Below are 22,616 nucleotides of genomic sequence, written 5' to 3'. Positions count from 1 at the left end.
AATCATCGCAAGCCACAAGATAGCCAACTACTGTATTGGTAACCGCTAATCATTTTCTTATAAATTAGTTACCATACATCTGCGGTGGGTGAAGGGTTGTGCATGTTAGGTAACATAAAACAGAAATATTTTAGGCCATAAATTTCCTTCACCATTATCTGTTCATTAGTAAGAACGTGTAGAATTTTTTGTAAAAAAATTTTTGGTCCTACGCTTTGCTGAATTTTTATTGCGCTGTTATCCTCCTTTGTGAGTTGTGTGAACTGCTATTCTGTATAATTTTGGGGTATATATGTTTATTTTCCATATAAAATTACAAGGTTGATATGTCAAGAAAGATAACAATAAAACTGTTCAGGGAAGTATCACATTAAAACAGGGTGTGAGTAAATTAGGTTGGTACCAATTCTTCAAATAAGGCAGATGAACTAAGAGCAGAAATATCTTAATGATTTTTTTTAATAGGGCAGGGTGGAACCAATGGTGCGGTGGCCCCAAAAATTTGGGAGCGACTTCTCCTTTCTTTCTTTTTTAACATATTTCTTGAAAATTAAAAAAAATACATAACCATACATGCACCAAACATGGTGAGATGCAAACAAAAAAGAAAAAGAGAAACAGATCCCATGCGAAAGGGAAAACAAAGGGTGAGGAGAGGAAAAATCCTGTATATTTTACAAGGTTGTTATTGTATTTCACCAGATCTTAACCTATTACAGTATTTGTAAGAATGGATTCCAAATATCATGGAATTTGTCCATAGCAACTTTGCATTTATATGCAAATTGTTCATATGTTGCGAGTTTGTATAATCAGGGACGTTCAACTCCCAAGAGACTGTGATCTACTCACATTGTAAAAATACTGGCTGTGATCTACCCATTGTTATTGACAGGCAAAGTTGTTGAGCTTTTGTGTGTGTGTGTGTGTGTGTGTGTGTGTGTGTGTGTGCGTGTGTGCGCGCGCGTGATCGCTAAGTGTCACACAATCAACCTCAATCTACCATAGGCATCCTGCGATCTACCTGTTGGACATGCCTGGTATAAATCTTCGATCCAATCGTAGAAGAGAGCCGCATTTTTATTTTTCCAATTCATCAGTATCGGTCCTTTTGCTCTGGTAAGGACATGGAGAGTCCACTCATGTTGTCCTTTTGTAAGGTTCCTATAAATATGTGATCAATGTGCTCAGAGGGACCCACTTCCGGGGTCCCCTGCTGCCCCCTTGCCTCTTTGCATCCCACTGGGTATATAATTCCAGCGGACATTTTGCTCTGTAAACATAAGGTTGTTCCTTACAGTTCTGTTGATAGTTTCAGTTACCCTCTGCCAAAAATCTTTCAGTATAGGACAAAGAAAAAACATATGTTTTAGAGAAGCATTATTCCTATTGCATCTCCAACAGTTAAATATCTTAGATAGCCCTTTTTAAAACAAACGTAGTGGGGTCCAGTATATTCTAAAAATTATTTTTTGTTGAGACTCCTCTGGTGTATGCACTACCTTTGAGAGATGAAGGCAGCTCAGGTGGTTGCTCAGAGGCGCACTGTTGCTCTCTGGCCACAGAGGGCGCCACGTCCACAGGGATGAGCGTCTATTGTCTTGTTCCAAGGGAGCCTCCAGGCAGATGTGATTTGGTCCTTGCAAAAGGAGCAAGCAGGGAGGAGAAGGTCTCCCTGGCATGGAATGGACCAGAATGTGGAAATTGAGGATGGGGTGGTTCTTGCTGGGACACCGTGAGCAGAGTCTGCCAGAGTGAAACACTATACGGTTGCAGCAGGGAGAGCTAGATCCATATCATCATCATCATCATCATCATCATCATCATCATCATCATCATCATCATCATCGCACCTCTCCAGAAGAAGACCTCAGGGGGTTTGTGTGCTGCTGTTTGCCTGGAGTCCGCCCCCATCCCCCCCCCGACGCTTCCAACCCTGGGGGAAAATACATGATGGGGTGCCTGGATTACTTCTGGGAGTTCTGGAACTACGAGACTCCCAAAGTGATTGTGGTGAAGAACAGGAACCTTGGGGTCATCTATAGACTTGTTCAGCTCCTCATCCTGGTCTATTTCATCTGGTAAGTCTGGGCTGTCTATGGGAAGTGGTGCAATCCAGTGATTTTTTGAGACTCAGAACTGAGCATTTGGATAGAGCTCAGTTGGTGCCAGCAGTGCGTTCCCCCCTAAAAATAATGTTTAGGGGTACCCTCATTTTGAAAATCATCGTTTTATAGTTCAAATGGGGGGGGAATAAATACAGTAAATGGACAAAAGTACAAAGATTCACAAAATGTTTAGGGGTATGCATACCCCTGCGTAGTCCCCCCTCCCCCCAAAAAGCACTGGGTGCCATAACACAAAGGTTGCAGGTTTGATCCCAGCTACATATTATTGCATTGCAGATGGTTTGGCCAGAAGATTCTCAGGGTCCTTTTCAATTCTGGGGTGGCCAGTGATGGGAAAATATATTTTCCATTAACTTTCTTATAAATGTGGGAAGTGAGCCCTGCTGCATTTTTGGGGAGGGGCGGGGCGGTGACTTTTGCTTGTCTTGCTTAGTGGGCTCCTATATGTGCTTTTTAACTTGTTCATCAATTATCTAGAATTAGGCTGCGAGCGGTGAAGTTGTTAGACGAAAGAGAGTTTGTTGAGAGTTCTGAAAGGACCTCTCTCCAAACTGGGCAGATGGGCAGTAAAATGGCAAATACAATTCAGTGTCAGCAAGTGTAAAGTCAGGGCAAAAAATTATCATCTTAATTTCATATAGACACTCATAGGATCTGATCTGAGCAGCGATGGACCAGGGACGAGAGTTTGGGATGTACCAGATATCTTGGCGAATTTGTCAACCTAGTGTGTGGTTTTGCTGTGAAAAGGGCAAAGTCCAGGCTACAGATAATTTGGAAAGGAATTGAAAATAAAACTGTCAGTATCATAATCAGTGCTATTTTTCTAGAAATAGAGGTGCCTTGTTCGCTTACAATGGCAACGGCGCCCTCCTGAGAGGAGCTGTAATGGGATTTTTTAAAAGCCCTGTTGATACAAATGGATGGTGTGTGACCACATTTAGAGTAAAGTTCTGGTCACCCCACCTCGGAAAGGATATTGTACAACTGGAAAAGGGGAATCAAGGAGATCAAGGCGATGATGGACCGACTCCCAATGAGGAGAGATTGTAGCGTTTGGGAATTTTTAGTTTAGAGAGCAGGTGAGTAAGTGGCCACACAGTAGAAGTTTTTAAAAAATTATGCTTGGCATAATAATACCAACATGTTGTTGTTGTTGTTGTTGTTGTTGTTGTTGTTGTTGTTGTTGTTGTTGCTGCTGCTGCTGCTCTTCTTCTTCTTCTTCTTCTTCTTCTTCTTCTTCTTCTTCTTCTTCTTCTTCTTCTTCTTCTTCTTCTTCTTCTTCTTCTTCTTCTTCTTCTTCCCCTGCCATGTCTGGGTTTCCCCAAGCACTCTGGGTGCCTCCCAACAGCATATTAAAAACACGATAAAACATCACACATTAAAAACTTCCCTAAACTTGGCTGCCTTCAGATGTCTTCTAAAAGTCAGATAGTTGTTTATTTCCTTGACATCTAATGGAGAGGTTGGATAGAGAGAATCTTTCCTCCTTCTCTCGGAACACTAGAACTAGTATACCTCCCCTTTGTTGGAAGATTCTGGGGAGATTGCTTCACACAATGCATAGTTCAACTTTGGAACTTACTGCCACAGGAGGCAGCGATGGCTACCAACTGGAATGGCTTTGAAAGATGACTGGACAAATACAGGAAGGAGAGGGCTATTGATGGCTGCTAGCCATGATGTCTATGCTCTGTCTCCACAGTTGGAGGGAGCGATGCTTCTGAATCGCAGTTGCTGGGAACCACAGGTGGGGAGAATGTTGCTCCTGTGCTCAGGTCCTGCTTGTGGGGTCCCCCACAGGCATCTAGGTGGCCACTGTGAGAACGGGAGGCTGGACTAGGGGGCCAGGCAGTTCTTAATGCAAGGTTTTAGTCTTTACGGTGTTATAGGAAAAAACTGCTCCTTTTCCCTTATGGGTTTATCCAAGAGTCTGCATAGAGTCCTTAAGTGGGTTCCCTATCGGTAGGAGAAAATAACAGAGGCCAACCAGAGAATATTGAGAAGCAAAGCGGCTAGTGAGCCTGATCTTTATTAAACTGTTGCAACAGGGTCCCTACTCACCACACGCAGGAGGGAGGAGAGAACCCTGAACAATGGTGCGCAAGCCCTTATACTGTATGGACTTTTGAACTGCCCACCCTCAGGGCCGGTGCTAGGGCTTTTTGCGCCCTAGGCAAAATCACCTCCTGGCGCCCATGCGTCCCCTCCATAGGCGGGAGGAGCGCAAGCCAAAAGGAGAGCTCCGCGCCCTCCCGCATATGGAGGGCATGCTGTGAGCTTCCCAGCGGCGGCGGCAGCAGCAGCAGCGCCCATAGCTGAAGGCTTCAGCTACGGGGGCTGCCGCTGCTAATGCCACCGCTCGCTCGTTGCAGCCGCTGAGGAGCTCACAGCGTCCCCTCCATAGGCGGGAGGGCGCTCAGCTCTCCTTTTGGCTCGCGCTCCATAGGACCTCCATAGGCGGGAGAAGCGCGAGCGCACGCCGTGGGAGGGCGGCGGTGGCGCGGGATTTTTGCGGGGTTTAGCGCCCCCTCCATTTACGCGCTCTAGGCAACTGCCTAGTTCGCCTAAATGGACCTACCGGCCCTGCCCACCCTGTAGCCCAAGACCATCCCCAAAAAACTTCATACATACATCACAGAAGGAGGCGGTCTACAGCAGAAATACATCACAGGAGATGGTCTACAGCAGAAATCCTGTCTGCCAGGATACCTGACAATGGTCCCTGATTGCTTTACTTGGGCAGCCTGGCCATTCTTGTGTGATGGTAAATACTTTAGTCCCTGAATCCATGTCACAGGCTCACCGTATTCATACACAAATACACCCTTAAAACAGGTAAGCAAAAGACAGCGGAGAGGCTTTCCCATTTCCTTCCTCCTTGCAGAGAAATTGTTGTTGTTTAGTCGTTTAGTCGTGTCCGACTCTTCGTGACCCCATGGACCAGAGCACGCCAGGCACTCCTGTCTTGCACTGCCTCCCGCAGTTTGGTCAAACTCATGTTCGTAGCTTCGAGAACACTGTCCAACCATCTCGTCCTCTGCCGTCCCCTTCTCCTTGTGCCCTCCATCTTTCCCAACATCAGGGTCTTTTCCAAGGATTCTTCTCTTCTCATGAGGTGGCCAAAGTATTGGAGCCTCAGCTTCACGATCTGTCCTTCCAATGAGCACTCATTGCAGAGAAATATTTGAGTTCAATTTGGGAGAGTCCAACTGGCTTCAGGATTGCTCTCCTGTCCTATTTCAGACACGTGGTTTATATATTGATGTAGGTGTTTGCCTTGTACATTTATGAACGTTGATTTTATATATTTGGGACCATAGAATTTTTATAACAAAGGTGCTACAAGACTCTGCTGGTTTCTCAACAGGTACGTGTTTATCATCCAGAAGGGCTACCAGGAGAGCGAGTCAGGCCCAGAAAGCTCCGTCATCACTAAAGTGAAGGGTGTCAGTCGCTCTCAGCACAAGGTCTGGGACGTGGAGGAATATGTGAAGCCCCCGGAGGTGAGCACGCGAGAGCGCCCTCCGCAGACAGAGTGAGGAACGCGCACCTGAACTCAGTGGCGGAAGAAGCACAGGGATGTCGCCCCTGGATTACGGGAGGCAAAAGGAGACAAATGGGTGCCCTTCTGACAGGGGTGCCATCTTGAATAGAATATTTTGGGGGGCTTGCATAATCAATCACATGACATGACACACGCACACCATTTGAATGGCAATGCCCATTAACTTGGGGTGGCACGACACCCCCACTATTGGGGTGGGGTTGGGGGTGAAGGGAACCCTAGGAGTTGGCTCTTATGCCTCCAGGTGGTTCTGGACTACAACTCCCATGATTCCTGATGTGGCCACAGGCCATGCTGGCTGGGACTGATGCAGGCTGGGAAACCCAACCTCTGCAGGGCACCACAATCGTTCTCCCTGATGATAAGGTCTCCAACGATGCCACTTGATAAAAACCTGTGTGGAACATCATGTACAGCCTTTGGGGTGGGGTGGGGCAAATGCTCTGCCTCCAGAATCCTTTTTTTTGGGGGGGGGGGAGACTCAATTATATTTATTGGGTAACTCAAATAGGGAGAGTGCTGTGTACTCGGGTCCTGCTTGCAGGCTTTCCACTGAGGCAGGGCCGGCCCAACCATGAGGCAAGTTGAGGTGATTACCTCAGGTGGCAGAATCAACAGGGGCAGCAAATCCTGACTAGATCGTTATTCCCCTTTTGTTCCCGATGTAGATCGTCACTCACCTCTTCTTACCTAGGACACCCATTTTGTGGTTTGCCTCAGGTTCGAAAATGTCTAGAGCCAGCCCAACACTGAGGTATCTGGCTGGTCAGTGTGAGAACTGGGTGATGGGCTAGAGGGACCCCTCCCCCTTTCGCAGCCAGGTTCTCTTCTCATGTTCTACAAGTGCCCAGGATTCTCACAAGGCTGGTTGGTTGGTTGGTTGGTTGGATGCTTTGCTCACAAACACCTTTGGTGAAGCATCATGCATACATCATGCATACACCATACATATGTCACAAACAGGGAAGGGTCTTCTGGCAGAAACTGGTTCATCAGGTTTGCCCCCAACCCACCCTTCCTTGCTCTCCACCTTACACCCATCAAGTGATACAATGGAAATATTTACAAATTCCTGGTTTTCCAGGCCAGGTAATTGCACTTCTTTGCCCAGAGTGAGAGCTAATCCATCCCTGGATGGTTTGCTATTGTCCATGGGACGACTACCTGTCTGGTTCCCATTTGCCAGGATGCCAGTAATTCTCCCTTGTGCTAGGGCAGTGATGGCGAACCTATGACACGCGTGTCAGACGTGACATGCAGAGCCCTCACTGCTGGCACGCGCCCCACCGCCCCATTCGCACTGTTGTACCCCCCCATTTGTTCTCCCGCTCCTCCTCACACTACAGCTTGTCTCCGATCCTTTGTTGTTGTTGTTGCTGCCGGTAGCCAGAGATTGGTTTTTTAACCCTTTCTGTGCTGTTTTTTTCTGGCGCTTTGGCAGACGATGATTGGGTGCAACAGCGTTCATTTTTTAACCCGTTCTGTGCTGGGGTTTTTTGGCGCTTTGGCAGACTATGTCGGTGCTGCGTGTTAGTTCCAGCGAATGTATTATTTGTCATTTATTTCTGTTCTCTCCCCCCCCCCAAAGCGCAGCAGCTTTGGGGCACCCCCCCAAAAAAACAAAGCAACTTTTACACTCCCAAAAAAATCCTCCAAAACTTTGGTCAGCAGCTCCCCCCAAGAAGCTCAACAACTCTGGGCACTTTGTGATAAATAAGGGTTTTTTGGTTTGGTTTGGTTAAATAATTAGTTTTTGGTTTATTAAATACAGGTATATATTACAATTATACATTTTTGTTATTTAAACTATAAATATCGCGAAATTATAGTGTTTTTTTCTCGAAGTGACACACCACCCGAGTTATGCTTGGTTTTTTTGGCGAATTTTGACACACCAAGCTCAAAAGGTTGCCCATCACTGTGCTAGGGGCTGCTGCGTACCATGGTCCCAGGTTTCAGGGATTATGGCTGTCTTTACTCATTTCCCAAGTTTCCCCTTGGTAGCCATTCCTTTCCCTGAGTAAAATGAAGTTGAAATAGTGTGGTGTCGTGCATTATGTGGTGCTTCGAGAAGACACTGTGTGTGTGAACAAAGGGGGGGGGTGCACACTGCTTGCTGGAGGTGCAATCCCCCCATCATTATAAAAATTCCTGTAACACCTCTAACTCTCTGTCTCGTCTGCAGGGAGGCAGCGTCTTCAGCATCATCACCCGCGTCCAAGTCACCCCCTCACAGACTCAGGACACCTGCCCTGAGGTAGGAATTGGCTGTGCCAAATATTTCACACCCCTGATTTGCTATCCGCTTCGCGATTCCTTTATCTCAAAAGTTTGCCCGTTCATCAAAAGAGGCACTACGAACCATCCTGTCGAGGCGGATGTTGTGCCCCGGGAACTATGGATCTTGCTGTGCAAGAATGTGGGGAATGTTCAGGGAGGCAGGAGAGGATATATTGTTCATTAATATCCTTCCTAACTTGCGCTAGCAAGTTCCTTTACTTAGCAGAGTTTCACACCCCCATTTTAAATGCACAGCGGATAACTGGTTGCAGGCTTGTGTAAGCCTCTCACTGTTAGGTTCCTGGTAAGTTCCTTTATATCCCTCTTAAAAGAATAAACACGCCACAATCTTGTGTAAAGTATATAAAAGTTGTTTACTCACATCAGTTCACAGTTGATCCCTGAGGGCAGACGTAGTTACATAGCATATACATGTGGATCTATCCCATATGGGGACAATCCCAGTGTCCTCTGTTGGCTGGAAGGCAACAGAGCATCTCTAGCTAAAAAGCTGCTCCGATGACGGAGGAAGTGAAAGAGAGTGTGTGTGGCAGCATGCCCTGCCCTTTTGTTACCTGGACAGGTAAGGTCACGCCCACCTCTAGTCACATGCAAAGGAAGTATGTCCCAGCCAGGAGGAAACAGGAAGTTTTCGACTGGCTGGACCAAACATTCCCCCGCATGTCCACTCTAGGAAAAAAAGGAATGTTGTACTTGACAGCTACTTATGTATCACATCCCACATTAACTACTCTCTCTTGTCCACCTTTTGCAGAACATGAGGGCTCTGTGCCGCTCCGACAGGAACTGCAATGCAGGAGAGATGGATATGCTGGGGAATGGTGAGCAATGGGGTTGTCTCGTAACAGGAACCGGTGTGACTCAGGCTCGAAGCGAGCAAGTTGTGAAATCCCTGGCTTGGCTTTCTTCTGGATTTTTAGCCATTTATTTCTTTTCTTGCATCTGTATTCCGCTTTTCACCTGTTGTGGAACCTTGGCCGTTGTTCCCAGGTGTGCATGCAATTCCCAGGTGGCCACCCATCCAGGCACTGAGCAGGTTTAGGCATTCAGCAAGGTGGTGCCTCTCCAGACCATGCCCACAGCTATAAACCTCCCAATCTTCTGCCTTCCAGATGTTCTTGAACTACAACTCCTACTAACCCTAGCCAGCAACATCATTTGTGACTACAACTCCCATCAGCGCCAGTCAGCACACTGACATTTTGGACTACAACTCCCATCAGCTCCAGCCTCCGCAGCTGCATCACACTATGGCTGATGGGAGCACAGCTGCCCTGGCTGGGGCTGCTGGGAGTTGTAGTTCAAAACATCCAGCGGTTACCAGGTTGGGGAAGGCTTCTTAGTGCAGACGCCATTCTCCCAGACGCCATTCCTCCTGGCAATATTGAAGTGACAACACCCCACCAGGCTCAAAAAATGGGGTTTTGGGGTGACCAGCTTTCACCTGTGCCCCTGTTCTTTCATTCGTTATAGGAGAGAAGACAGGGCGTTGCATCTCCTATAACTACAGCAAGAAAACCTGTGAGATTAGAGCTTGGTGCCCAGTGGAGGACGCAGCATCTGTCAGGTAAGGAGGGACAAGGAAATAAACAGAGATGATGATGATGATAATAATAATAATAATAATAATAATAATAATAATAATAATAATAATAATACAGTGGTGCCTCGCTTAACGAATGCCCTGCTTAACAAAATTTCTGCTTAACGAAAGGTTTTTTTCTAGCGGAGGTTGCCTTGCTAGACGAATGCATTTTACGAAAAATTCGTCTAGCAAATCGCGGTTTCCCATAGGAATGCATTGAAATTCAATTAATGCGTTCCTATGGGCAAAAAAAAAAAATCAAAAAAATTCAATGCATTCCTATGGGATTCGCTAGACGAATTTTTCGTTAGAAGAAAAGACCTGTGGAACGAATTAAATTCGTCTAGCGAGGCACCACTGTAATAGTAATAATTTATTATTCATACTCCGCCCATCTGGCTGGGTTTCCCCAGCCACTCTGGCAGCTCCTAACAAAATTAAAAGCGCAATAAAGCATCAAACATTAAACATTTAAAACTTCCCTAAAGAGGGCTGCCTTCAGCAGGGGTGGAGGAACGGGGGTGAGGCAGGTGCAGGCCGCCCCGGGTGTCACCACTGAGGGGGGGTGACAAAATGCCAGGCGGCACTCACTGCAGGGCCTGCAGTGCGCCCGAGCCATGCCTCTCTCCTGGGAGAGACGTGGTGGCTTAGGTGTGCGCAGGCTCCATGCTGCCCACATGGTCCGCCCGCTGCCTCCCCCCACCAGCTGTAGGGCAGCTGAGTGGGAGGAGGCAGGTAGACTCCAGAGGCCCCAGGGTGCGTCCTGCCCCTATGGGCGGCTCGCCCTGCCCTGGGCGTGTCGCCCCAGGTGCCTGAGCGGCTTCCTCCCCTGCTGGCCTTCAGATGTTTCCTGAAAGTCAAAGTTGTTTATTTCCTTGACATCTGAGGGGAGGGTGGGCGCCACTACCAATAAGGCCCTGTAACTTCACTTCTTGTAGTGAGGGAACAGCCAGAAGGCCCTCGGAGCTGGACCTCAGTGTCTGGGCTGAACGATGGGGGTGGAGGCGCTCCTTCAGGTACACTGGACCGAGGCCGTTTAGGGCTTTAAAGAAAATTAAAAAAATCCTTCCAGTAGCACCTTAGAGACCAACTAAGTTTGACATAGGTATGAGCTTTCGTGTGCATGCACACTTCTTCAGATATGTGCATGCACATGAAAGCTCATACCTATGACAAACTTAGTTGGTCTCTAAGGTGCTACTGGAAGGATTTTTTTTATTTTGTTTTGACTGCATCAGACCAACACAGCTACCTACCTGTAACTAGGGCTTTAAAGGTCAGCACCAACACTTTGAATTGTGCTCAGAAACGTGCTGGGAGCCAACGTAGGTCTTTCAGGAACAGAACAGTGTTATATGTGTATGCTTGTGTATGTGTTTGTGTGTGAGATCTTTTCTCCCCTGACTTTAACAGCAGACATCTTTGCTTCCTAGTGAGAACTTGTCAAAGATGGCCCCAGAGTTCACCATCCTCATCAAGAACAACATCCATTTCCCTCGCTTCCGGTTTACCAAGTAAGAGCACCAGCACGTCCAGGTAGGGTTGGTCGCCTGACCCAAGTCCTAGGCCAGGCATCCCCAAACTGTGGCCCTCCAGATGTTTTGGCCTACAACTCCCATGATCCATAGCTAACAAGACTAGTGGTCGGGGAAGATGGGAATTGTAGTCCAAAACATCTGGAGGGCCGAAGTTTGGGGATGCCTGTCCTAGGCCCTTGGAGGGAAGTTCCCAAACTGGGTTCCCAAATCTTGACCGGTGACTGCGATGCATGCAGAATGATGTCCGATGGCAGATTTGCCCTTGTGTTGTCAACTTGGCTTTTTTCTGATGCACTTTTGCTGTGCCAGAAAAAGTCCAGCAGCACACACAGGAAGGAGAGTTTTGGCTCCTGATCCTTGTTCCGTCTTCTCTCCAGAGGGAACGTCAAGGACAACGATGACAGCTACCTGAAGAGCTGCACCTTCAACGAAACAACAGGCCTCTACTGCCCCATCTTCAAGCTGGGCTTCATTGTGGAGAAGGCGGGAGAGAACTTCACCCAGCTGGCTGAGAAGGTAATGATCGTGTAGGGATGTAGGAAGCTGCTTTGTACAAAGTCAGGTCCATCTGGTTCAGAACTGGCCAGCAGCCGTCTCTTTCCAGGGTTTCAGGCAGGGAGTATCTCCCAACTCTACCTGGAGATGCTGCCGGAGATGGAACGCTGGATCTTCTGCATGCAAAGAACATGCTGGACCCTGAAAGAGAAGTTAGGTTTCTAGTCCTTATGATTGTAAGAAAAATAGCGCTGAACTAAACATGTAGATGCCTACTATTCAGCCAGACCCCAGGTCCTTCTAGTGGTTCTTAATAATAATAATAACAACAATAATAATAATTGTACCCCACCCATCTGGCTGGGTTTCCCCAGCCACTCTGGGTGGCTTCCACAAAGATTAAAAATACATTAAAAGACTCCAGGGCTTCAGGAATCTTTCCTACCAGGAGATGCTGGCAGAGATTGAACCTGAGACCTTCTACATCAGGCATCCCCAAACTGCGGCCCTCCAGATGTTTTGGCCTACAACTCCCATAATCCCTAGCTAACAGGACCAGTGGTCAGGGATGATGGGAACTGTAGTCCAAAACATCTGGAGGGCCAAAGTTTGGGGATGTCTGTTCTACATGCCAAGCAGATGCTCTGCCACTGAGCTATCCTTCCACTATTGCAGGAATGTCCAAAGTCCGTTTTTTGGGGGGCAAACCTGGCCCCTGCAGCAGTTTATTTATTGGGGTCAAAGCTCAACAAGTTCAATCCTAAAAAAAAAATCTCAACAACTTTGGGGTAAAATCGTAAAAAAAAAAAGCTGGACTTCAACAGTGCCAAATGCAATCGAAGAAATGACCGGGAACAAACTCAGTACCGAAAGCAAGTTGTGTTGCTTTTGTCAGAGATTGGCTCAGATCAGGAGTGCCTCAGTGGAAGCGTTCTTAACTGGGCTTGCATTGAGCAGCAAATTTAAACATTGCTAAAGGCAAGCCCCATTGCAAGTGTTGAAAACCATCAGAAAACATGGTCCCTGAATGTTGGTCATGCTGGGTGAGGCTAATGGAACTCCAATGACCTCTGGAGGGCAGAAGGTTTGAAAGGCTGGCTTAGAACCTCTGTCTGGGGGCAGGGGAGAGAAATTCAATTCAAATCAAATTTAAGGAGCACCTGCCTAATTCACACTTCCCAAAACAATTCTCAAACCAAAACAGCCGTCCTTTGAAATTTGCATACCTGCAGATTTCCTGCCCCGTGCAGTTCTCCAGCCAAATAACGGGTGCAAAAAATGGCAAATTTTAGCTTAAATAAAGCACAGGATGCAAAATGTATATATATTAGGAGGGGGGGGGATGACATTAAAACGCTGATGGATTTTCATAAATCACAAACTCGTTTGGAAACATGGAGAACTGAACTTAAGTTTGGGAAAATTCTCACACTGAGAGAAACAGAAATTGATGGATTTGCCCATCGTTGTATCTTCCGGCAACTGGGCAAGTTTGCTTTGGTGGGTGGAGGTGGGCAGACTTTCCCCTTGCCCGTTTCGGAAGCTCCAGCCTGGTGCTTCCTGCTCCACAACCCCCGCCCGCCAACTTGTGGGATGCCCACAACCTCCCTCAGGTTGGCCGCCCTCTAATTGCCTTTCTCTTCATATCAATCAGCCCCAATCGACTCTCATTGCTCTCCTGGGATGGAGGGTATATTATCGGTTGCTTCAGTGAAGCTCATCTCTCAGCCATCCCGGCTGCTCCTCACCCCGTGGGATTAGTTCTTCGGCTAGATGGACTCCACGCTCTTACTTACCCCAGCAAGGATTTCATTGACCAGGGGAGTAATGAAGTAGGTCAGAGAGTCAGTGTGGCCTAGTGGTTAGAGTGCTGGACTATCGCCTGGGAGAGCAGGGTTCAAATCCCCACCTGGCTGTGAAGCTCTCTAGGCACGTCCTTGGGCCAGCTGTAGGCACATGAGAAGCTGCCTTATAGTGAGCTAGACCTTTCGTCCATCTAGCTCCATATTGTCTACATTGATATCCTTGCAGGCGTCGGCAAGGTTATCTGGCCATGGGCCGGATCCATTCCACAGAGCTCGTATGTGGGCCGGACATGCGCAGCACGATGCCAGAAATCGCGTCTGCGCATGTCCCCGGCGCCGAAAATCACGCCTGCGCAGAAGCAATTTTGGGCGTCTGGGCATGCGCAGACGTGGATTTTGGCATCTGCGCATGTGCAGAAGCCATTTCCAGCACCACTTGGCGAGTCCCCGCGCTGCGCCACTTTAGTGCAGTGCACAGGGGATTTCCTGAGCGGGCAGCTCAGTGACCGGGCGGCTCGTGGGCCGGTTAAATGGCCTCCGTGGGCCACACCCGGCCCAAGGGCCGGAGGTTCCCTACCTCTGTCCTAATGCCACCATGCAAATCTATGGATCAGCTGTGCTTGGAATATAGTGTGCTGTTTTGGTCACCTCCCCTCAAGAAGGATACTGTAGAGTTGGAGAAGTTTCTTTCTTTTTCTTTTTTGACAATATAATAAATAAATGAATAAATAAATAAAACTAAAAATGTGCACCCCACCCTATTCCATTGCAACCGTCCAATCTCCCAAAATTTCAACACCTCTTGCGATGGTTTGGCCCTTTTCCGGTTTAAGAGTACAAATTCTATAAACACCCTCCGTATCTCTTCAAAATAATTTCTCCTGCATATTCCCCATCTTACCTTAATGGCACATGTTAATTTATCATTAATGGCTATATCCCACACCTCTTTACACCACCTTTCCATTTTAGAGGAAGAAGGGCCTTCTCAGTAGTGGCGCCTGCCCTGTGGAATGCCCCCTCACCAGATGCCAAAGAAATAAACAACGATCTGACTTTTAGAAGACATGTGAAAGGCAGTCTTGTTTAAGGAAGTTTTTAATGTGTGATGTTTTATTCTGTTGAGAGCTGCCCAGAGTGGCTGCCAGCCAGATGGGTGGGATAATAATGATGATGATGATAATAATAATAATAATAATAATAATAATAATAATAATAATAACAACAACAATAATAATAATAATATATTCTGCTTGCCCTTTCTACTTCCTAGCTATAATAATTTGTGCAGCTGTCAATAAACCTGTGAGCAAGTCCTTCGTAATCTGTGATCTGTCCACCCCATCGTAAATTGATAATAATCCTACCTCTGGACTTTCGGTCAGCTTTAACCCAGTGATTTCTGTTATCTCCTTAAACACCCTTTGCCAAAAAATTGTACATATTTACACCTCCACCACATGTGAACATAATTCCCTGTTTCCTGGAATCCCCTCCAGCATAACACCAAATATTCCTTGTTTATTTAATTTGATCTGAGTTGGAGAAGTTTCAACCAAAACGATCAAGAGCTTGGAGCAACTCCTGGGCAAGGAAAGTCTGCAGCGTTTGGGACTTTTTAAGTTTAAAGAAAAGGTAAGAAGCGACACGATGGAATCTGATAAACCGACACATGACTTGGAGAGAGCAGAGAGAGAAAGGTTTCTCACATAACACCAGAACTGATGGACATCCGATGAAGCTGAATGTTGGAAAAGCAGGACACATTAAAGAAAAGAACTTCGTTGTGCAGCGCTGAGTTAAACTATGGAACTCACTGCCACAGGAGGCAGCGATGGTCACCTACTTGGATGGCTTTAAAAGAGGATTGGACATATTCGTGGAGGATAAAAGGCTCCCAGCTACCCTGGTTGTGCACTACTTTCCACTGGCAGAGGCATCATGCGTTTAAATACCAGTTGCTGTGAACTGCAAAGTAGGAGGATGCTGTTCAATTCGGGTCCTGCACGTGGGCTCCCCAAATGGGCTTCTGTTTGGCCCATGGGAGAAGAGCAGGATGATGGAAAAAAGGCAGGTCGTTGGCATGATTCAAGGGTACTATCATCAAATTGCATTTTATGACCCCTTTATGCAAACTTGCACCTCCATTTTCTTTTCTTTGTTTGAATTGCTTTATTGATTGTAAAGAAAGAAAAAAAACAGTCAACAAAGAAAAACCCCAAAGGATGATAAAAATTACCAAAAAATAAATTAATTTCTTACAACACAACTTCTATTATGACTTCCAGTCACCCCATCGAGAGTCCCAGGTTTCTGTTGAATAGCGCATTTTTCATTATCACTTCAAACTTCTCCCAAATTTTTATTTTAATGAGGATTTCTATGTTTATACAGGGGTCATTCTAAGCCTGCCAGAGAATTCACATTCTTACAATGCTTTTAAAGATATTTTCTGTAAATATCCCACTCTGCAGTGAGATTTTGATCTGTATTATCTCTCATCCTTCCTGTCATCCTTGCTAATTCTGTGTATTCTAATAATTTTGTCTGCCAATCCACTTTGGTCAGGGTGGAATCTCCTTTCCATTTTTTGGCTGTTAAAATTCTTGCTACAGGTAGGTAGCCGTGTTGGTCTGAGTCGAAGCAAAATAAAAAAATTCCTTCAGTAGCACCTTAAAGACCAACTAAGTTTTTATTTTGGTATGAGCTTTCGTGTGCATGCACACTTCGTCAGATACACTGAAACAGAATCCACCAAACCCTTATGTATATTCAGAGGGTGGGGGTGATGGGAATGGGTGATGGGCTGATGGGAGTGGTGAACCTGTAGATGGCTGTTAACGACTGCTGATGACTGCAATTGGTCCGGGGGGGGGGGAGAGCAAGGGCTGAGGTGCTAAAGAAAGCTTGATCATGCATAATGAGATAAGAATCCAATGTCTTTATTCTTTATGTCTTTATTCATCCCAGGTGGCTCCATGGTTTTAAGCTTGGTAATGAGTTCCAATTCAGCAACTTCTCTTCCCAGTCTGTTCCTGAAATTTTTCTGTAATAAAACAGCTGCTTTGAGATCTTCTATAGATTCTTGCTGCTACTGTTGTGTACAAGAAGATCTCCCTCACATTTTCTGGAATATCTATACCTATTATACCCAGGCTTTGGGTTTTTTTTAAAAAACATCTTGTTAAGTTCATTGTATATCCCAAAATTCCCTCATTATCTTACAATTCCACCACATGTGAATCTTTGTCCCCTCTCTGCCTCTCCAACCAATGCACCTCCCCTTTCAAGTGGCAGTGGCGATGATGTGGGCACCACGGAGACACTGGCCAGGGTGGGCTTGTGGTGTTGGGAAAGAGGTCCTCTCCTTTCGCTGATCCCGCTTTCCCTCGGCAGGGCGGCGTGATTGGGGTGATCATTAACTGGAATTGCAACCTGGACCTGCCGGATACGGAGTGCAGTCCCCGCTATTCCTTCCGCAGGCTCGACCCCAAGTGGGCCCAGGCCTCCTCTGGATACAATTACAGGTAATAGCACATCCTTGTTCTGGAAGGAAAAGCTCGAGCTGTTTTGCTACCTTTGGCAAAGGAGGATCCCTTCCTTGTGTTATAAGAAAAAGCTGTTCCTTTTCCCTTCTGGGGTATCCAAGAGCCCGTACAGAGTCCTTAAGTGGGTTCCCTGTCGGTAGGAGAAAATAACAGAGGCCAACCAGAGTACATCGAGAAGCAAAGCGGCTAGTAAGCCTGATCTTTATTCAAGGAACTGTTGCAACAGGATTCCCACTCACCACATGCAGGAGGGAGGAGGAACCCCGGACAATGGTGGAGGCGGCGATTGGGCCGGATCTGGCCCCCAGGCCTTAGTTTGCCTACCCCTGCGCTAAACAGATGGACCTCCCTATTCCTCCTCCAAATTTGTCTGATCCCCTTTCAAAGCCCCCCCCCCTCAATAGCAGCCATCCCCACATCTCATGGCAGCCAGAGCTATGATGTTATGCGAGCCCCTCTTCCTTCGACTGCTTACTTGAGCTGACCTGCCTGCAAGGGAGGGTCTTTCTTTTGCAAAGGGTGTTGCAGTTTCCACATCATCCAAGGCCTGGAGCCCCTCTTCCCAGCCCCGATCTGCTGACATTAAGACACATAGCTCCAGAGAGTGGGGGACCTTTTTCAGCTTGAGGGTCACATTCGCTTCTGGGTGGGTGGGGGGAACATGCCAGGGCAGGCATGTCAAACCTGCGGCCCTCCAGATGTTTTGGACTACAATTCCCATCTTCCCCAACCACTGGTCCTGCTAGCTAGGGATCATGGGAGTTGTAGGCCAAAACATCTCGAGGGCCGCAGGTTTGACCTGCCGGTGGAAGGGAAGAGTACACGGGCATTCTGTGACATCACAGGCGTTCAGCCAATGAGTGAGTGGAGCAGCACTCGCCATTATAATAGTGACCTTTTAAGCGCCAACATTTTCTACCAAGCGGTGTATGTTTAGGTGGGGGAAATAAGCATTTTCTCGACAGCCTTGCTTGCGGCCAATGCAGCCATGCAGGAGGGCCAGGTTTCTCTGTGCCAAAGTTCTGGGCATTTTATGGCAGCAGCCAGCCTTGTTCACACCCCTTGCTTTTGACCCCCAGGTTTGCCAAGTACTACAAGCACAGGGGCAAGAGCACCCGCACCTTGATCAAGGCTTATGGCATCCGCATCGATGTGATTGTGCATGGGCAGGTAAGGGACAGAGATGCTTGCTATAGGAGGGACATGGGGCTGGGCTACTGGGATGTAGGTATCGCATTGCAAAAGTAGCATTTGAAGCAGGGCTTCGTGGAAGGGCTGGAGGAACCGCTTTCAGGCTAAGGGCGGCCTTCCCTTATGGGCAAGTTTCAGGAATCACATGCCAGTAGAGGTCGGGGTGAAAGGTGAAGTCGACAGGTACAAGAGAGATGCAAGAGGTAGATCTCTCTCTTACATCTCCTCTAGGGGTGGCTGTGGTCTAAACCACTGGGCCTCTTGGGCTTGCCGATCAGAAGGTCAGCGGTTTGAATCCCTGCGACGGGGTGAGCTCCCCTTGCTCTGTCCCAGCTCCTGCCAACCTAGCAGGAAGGTAAACGGTGTTTCCATGCACTCTTTTTTTCGTCACGGTGTTCCATTGCGCCAGAAGCGGTTTAGTCCTGCTGGCCACATGACCCAGAAAGCTGTCTGTGGACAAACACTGGCTCCCTCGGCCTGAAAGCGAGATGAGCGCTACAACCCCATAGTCTCCTTTGACTGGACTTAACTGTCCAGAGGTACCTTTACCTTTACAGTAGGCTACATTTTGCAGGAGGTATTGGAGAAAAAAATATGTTAAGAATAATATTGGAAAAAACTGGGTATTGAAACTTGCTTAACCTAAATCATATATCCCATTTTCCAGCGGCCCTTTAAAGTTTGCTTCACGCAGAGTATATGCAGTCAGAAGTCGACCTGGTTAAGAAAACACCACCAAGAGCATAGGGAATTATCTCCCTTATATGAAACCCCTTACTAGCTGTACGCTTGTAAAAGCATACAGATGAAAACACAAACTGTTGGGTTTCTTTAACTGAAAAACAAACTGACTCTAAAGAGACTTTAAACTAAAGATAAATGCTTTCTCTCTTAGCAACGTTATCTACCCACATTCCAACCTTCAACCCATTCGAAACCTCCCACAAACTCCCACATAACTCCCATTAAGCTACCCAAGAATTAACAGCAAACTAGCATTATAACTAAGCAACTCTCATACTAAGATTCAACTAAGGGATCTCTTAAACTGAGAATCTCTCTTATTAAGATTCAACTGGGAATCTCTTAAACTGAGAATAACTGAGAATCAACTAAGTATTCTTCAACTAAGGTGATCTGAGAGAGTGATCTACTAACAGATGAATCAAACTGAAAGATCTAACTAAGAGATACAGAAGGCTTTCTGGCAGAGCCTTATATACAAGAAGCAGAGCCCACGCCTGTGAGCAATTAACAGAAACACCGGCACCTGTTTCTCTTAAACAGACAGTATTTACATTAGACCGGCTCTAAAGTAACTTGACTATTCAAAAAATCCAACAGGAGGTTTGTGGGCATTCCTCCATGCACACCTGTCCCCCCACCTGCCATCCAGGTAAGCAAGCAGCATGGCCCTGGTTCAAGGACATGTTCCAGACATGTCAAAAGCACTTGAGGTTACTATTATTGTTATCATTTATTTATTTATTTACTTTGACTAGCCAAAGCCACTACAAAAGACAAAATGCATGAAGCAGAGTACTGTAGATGCAAAATAAAATGCATCACGCATTCAAAATAGTCATCAAAACCAGACATACTTTCACATCAGTTAAATTCTTCAAGGTTACTGCAAGCAGGGCTAATAGTGATTCTGTCCCTTTCTCCCCTTAGGCAGGGAAGTTCAGCCTTATCCCCACAATCATTAATCTGGCCACGGCACTGACGTCAGTGGGAGTGGTGAGTATGGCGGACCGTGGCCTCCTCTCTCTTGCTTCATTGAATTCAAAAAAGGACTTCGATTGATCACTCTCCTCCTCCTCCTCCGGCAGGGCTCCTTCCTCTGTGACTGGATCTTGCTGACCTTCATGAACAAGAACGACATCTACAGTGCCCGGAAGTTTGACCAGGTAGTGGGGAGGGTGCCCCTGAATGGACGGAGCAGATGGGGCTTGAACAATCTGTGACCCTAGACCCAAAATGCCCGTGCTCCATGGCAAATCCACTGCCAACCCTGAGCCAGCCGAGAGGGGCAGGAGATCTCAAAGAGCACCCCTCCCACCTTGGAAAGAGCCCTGGAGGCTGGTCCATTAGAAGGCAACCAACCTCAGTCTGGCCTCCCCCCGACCTGCCTGCCTTCTTTCTTACAACCAGTCTGGTCTCTCTGCCTGTCATTGCTTCCACTTCCTGTATTGCAAGGTGTCACGGTGGCTGGAGAAGGCTACTTCAGAGTAACGACTCTACACAGCTCTGCATTTTATGGTTTTATTGGTGCTGAGTATTTACAGTGCTAATGGCAGTGCTATTTACAAAGACCCATCTGTTCAGCTTGAATCAGAACCTCCCAGTGGCTTTTGGCGCGTTTTGCGCCAACATAATAACTTGGGGAGACCCATCCTCTTCCCCCGACGCCTTTTGCGAAGTTCCGGAGTTGGGGGGACTGGCCTGCCCCCCTTCCTTTCCCCTTCCTGTCCCACCTGGGACGATGGCTCTCTTTCCCTGCCAGAGCCTTGGAACCCACTTCCTGTTTCCCCACTTGAGCTGGAGCTTTCCTTCTTTTCAGCCTCGCTCGGGTCTGGGCTGGAACTCAGGAGGGGAGGGGCTTCGCGATATCCCTTGCCCCTCACACAAGGGGTTGGATGAAATGACACTTGGGGTCCCTTCCAACGCTACAATTCTGATGAAAAAACCCACCTATTTATACTGCATCCCTCCCTGCCCCAAAGCCTTTTTCATCGTATGTGCTAAGAGTCCTCCACGCACCTTCAGTCTAAAATGGAAGTCCGTTCCATCATCTCATTTTCCTGCAAGTATAGGTCAGGCTGAAACATTGAGGGGATGGGGTGGGCAAAGCAGATGCTTTATTCACCTCCCTGCCAACCAGCCTCCAGCCTCCAGGTGGCCTCTGGCTGGGTTGGGACTCTGATCAGTCTTGCAACTTGGATACCCCATAAGGGAAAAGGAGCAAGAGCCCGTACAGAGTCCTTAAGTGGGTTCCCTATCGGTAGGAGAAAATAACAGAGGCCAACCAGAGAATATTGAGAAGCAAAAGCGGCTAGTAAGCCTGATCTTTATTAAAGGAACTGTTGCAACAGGGTCCCCACTCACCACACGCAGGAGGGAGAACCCTGAACAATGGTGTGCAAGCCCTTATATATACTTTTGAAATTGCCCACCCTGTAGCCCAAGACCACCCCCGCCCAAAAAAATCATACATACATCACAGAAGGAGGCGGTCTCCAGCAGAAATCCTGTCTGCCAGGATACCTGATAATGGTCACTGATTGCATTACCTGGGCAGTCTGACCATTCTTTTGTGATGGTTGATACTTTAGTTCCTGAGTTCCAGGTGACAGGCTCTCCGTATTCATACACAAATACGCCCTTAAGGCAGGATTTGTAAGCAAAACGATTTGTAAGAGGAATATTTGAGGTCACTGGGAGAGTCAACATGGCTTCAGGATTGCTCTCCTGTACTATTTCAGACATGTGGTTTATATACTTACCGGTTTATATGTGTTCGCCTTGTACATTTATGAACATTTAATTTATATTTGAGACGTTAGGATCCTTATAAGGCTACTCATGACTTGTCCTTTCTCCCACATCTGGCCAGATGCCCAAGCTCCAAGAGGGAACTCCGACGACGGACTGCAGCTTCACCGATTCCTGCACTCAGGCCTCCTCGCCCGCAGACTCCAAAGCGCCCATCCATCTCTGAGGACTCAGGAGCTCCTTTCCTGTCCCATTTTCTCAGGATGGTCTTCTCTGCATCTGATAAAAGGCAACTTCATCCTCCTGTGGCCCCCGGTACAATAAAACGAGTCGGTCTTGAAGGTGTTGGGAGAGGAGTCTCATTTTGACCACAAGACCGGTGGAATTCGTTCTTCCCAGGGTACAAAAACAGCCCTACGAAATTCCTGAGAGGCGAATGGGAGGAGCAGGGAGGAACTGAGCCTTTGCAGACCTACAACCTGCCAGACCTGGCTTTATCCCGGCAAAGGATGGACAGCGTTGCTGGATCATCCCATCCAGCATCCTGTTCACAGCAGTGGCCAACCAAAGCCTCTTTTGGGAAGCCCACAAGCAGTGCCTGAGTGCAACAGGGCTCTCCTCACCTGTCATTTTCAGCAATTGGTACCCAAAGGCCCACTGCCTGCGACAGGCGAGTTGGCCAACATAGCATGATCTTTCCTGCCTGGAATGCTAAAGAGCTTCTGCTAGCCAGTGTAGACAATATTAAGTTAGATAGACCACTAGTCTAGTTACAGGTAGGTAGCCGTGTTGGTCTGCCATAGTCGAAACAAAATAAATAAATTCCTTCCAGTAGCACCTTAGAGACCAACTAAGTTTGTCATTGGCATGAGCTTTCGTGTGCATGCACACTTCTTTAGATACCTGATATTCTTCAGATATCTGAAGAAGTTTTGCATGCACACGAAAGCTCATACTAATA

The 22,616-nt window shown here is 47.3% G+C and overlaps 1 protein-coding gene across 1 annotated transcript; it reads left to right on the top strand.

Annotated features, from left to right (window-relative positions):
- Window positions 1-1,950: 1,950 nt before the first annotated feature.
- On the top strand, window positions 1,951-22,012 carry P2RX2 (purinergic receptor P2X 2). The gene is made up of 12 exons (XM_088660046.1): window positions 1,951-2,081; window positions 5,500-5,635; window positions 7,883-7,954; window positions 8,753-8,819; window positions 9,472-9,565; window positions 11,017-11,097; window positions 11,499-11,637; window positions 16,818-16,948; window positions 18,049-18,139; window positions 19,835-19,900; window positions 19,993-20,070; window positions 21,777-22,012. Exons 1-12 carry the CDS (start codon window positions 1,951-1,953, stop codon window positions 21,879-21,881), a joined length of 1,191 nt encoding a protein of 396 aa, XP_088516172.1. The 3' UTR covers window positions 21,882-22,012.
- Window positions 22,013-22,616: the final 604 nt, after the last annotated feature.

Source organism: Zootoca vivipara, chromosome 16, assembly GCF_965207765.1.
Source record: "Zootoca vivipara chromosome 16, rZooViv2.hap1.1, whole genome shotgun sequence".
Classification (NCBI taxonomy): Eukaryota; Metazoa; Chordata; class Lepidosauria; order Squamata; family Lacertidae; genus Zootoca; species Zootoca vivipara.
This window is presented reverse-complemented; position numbering and strand designations above follow the sequence as displayed.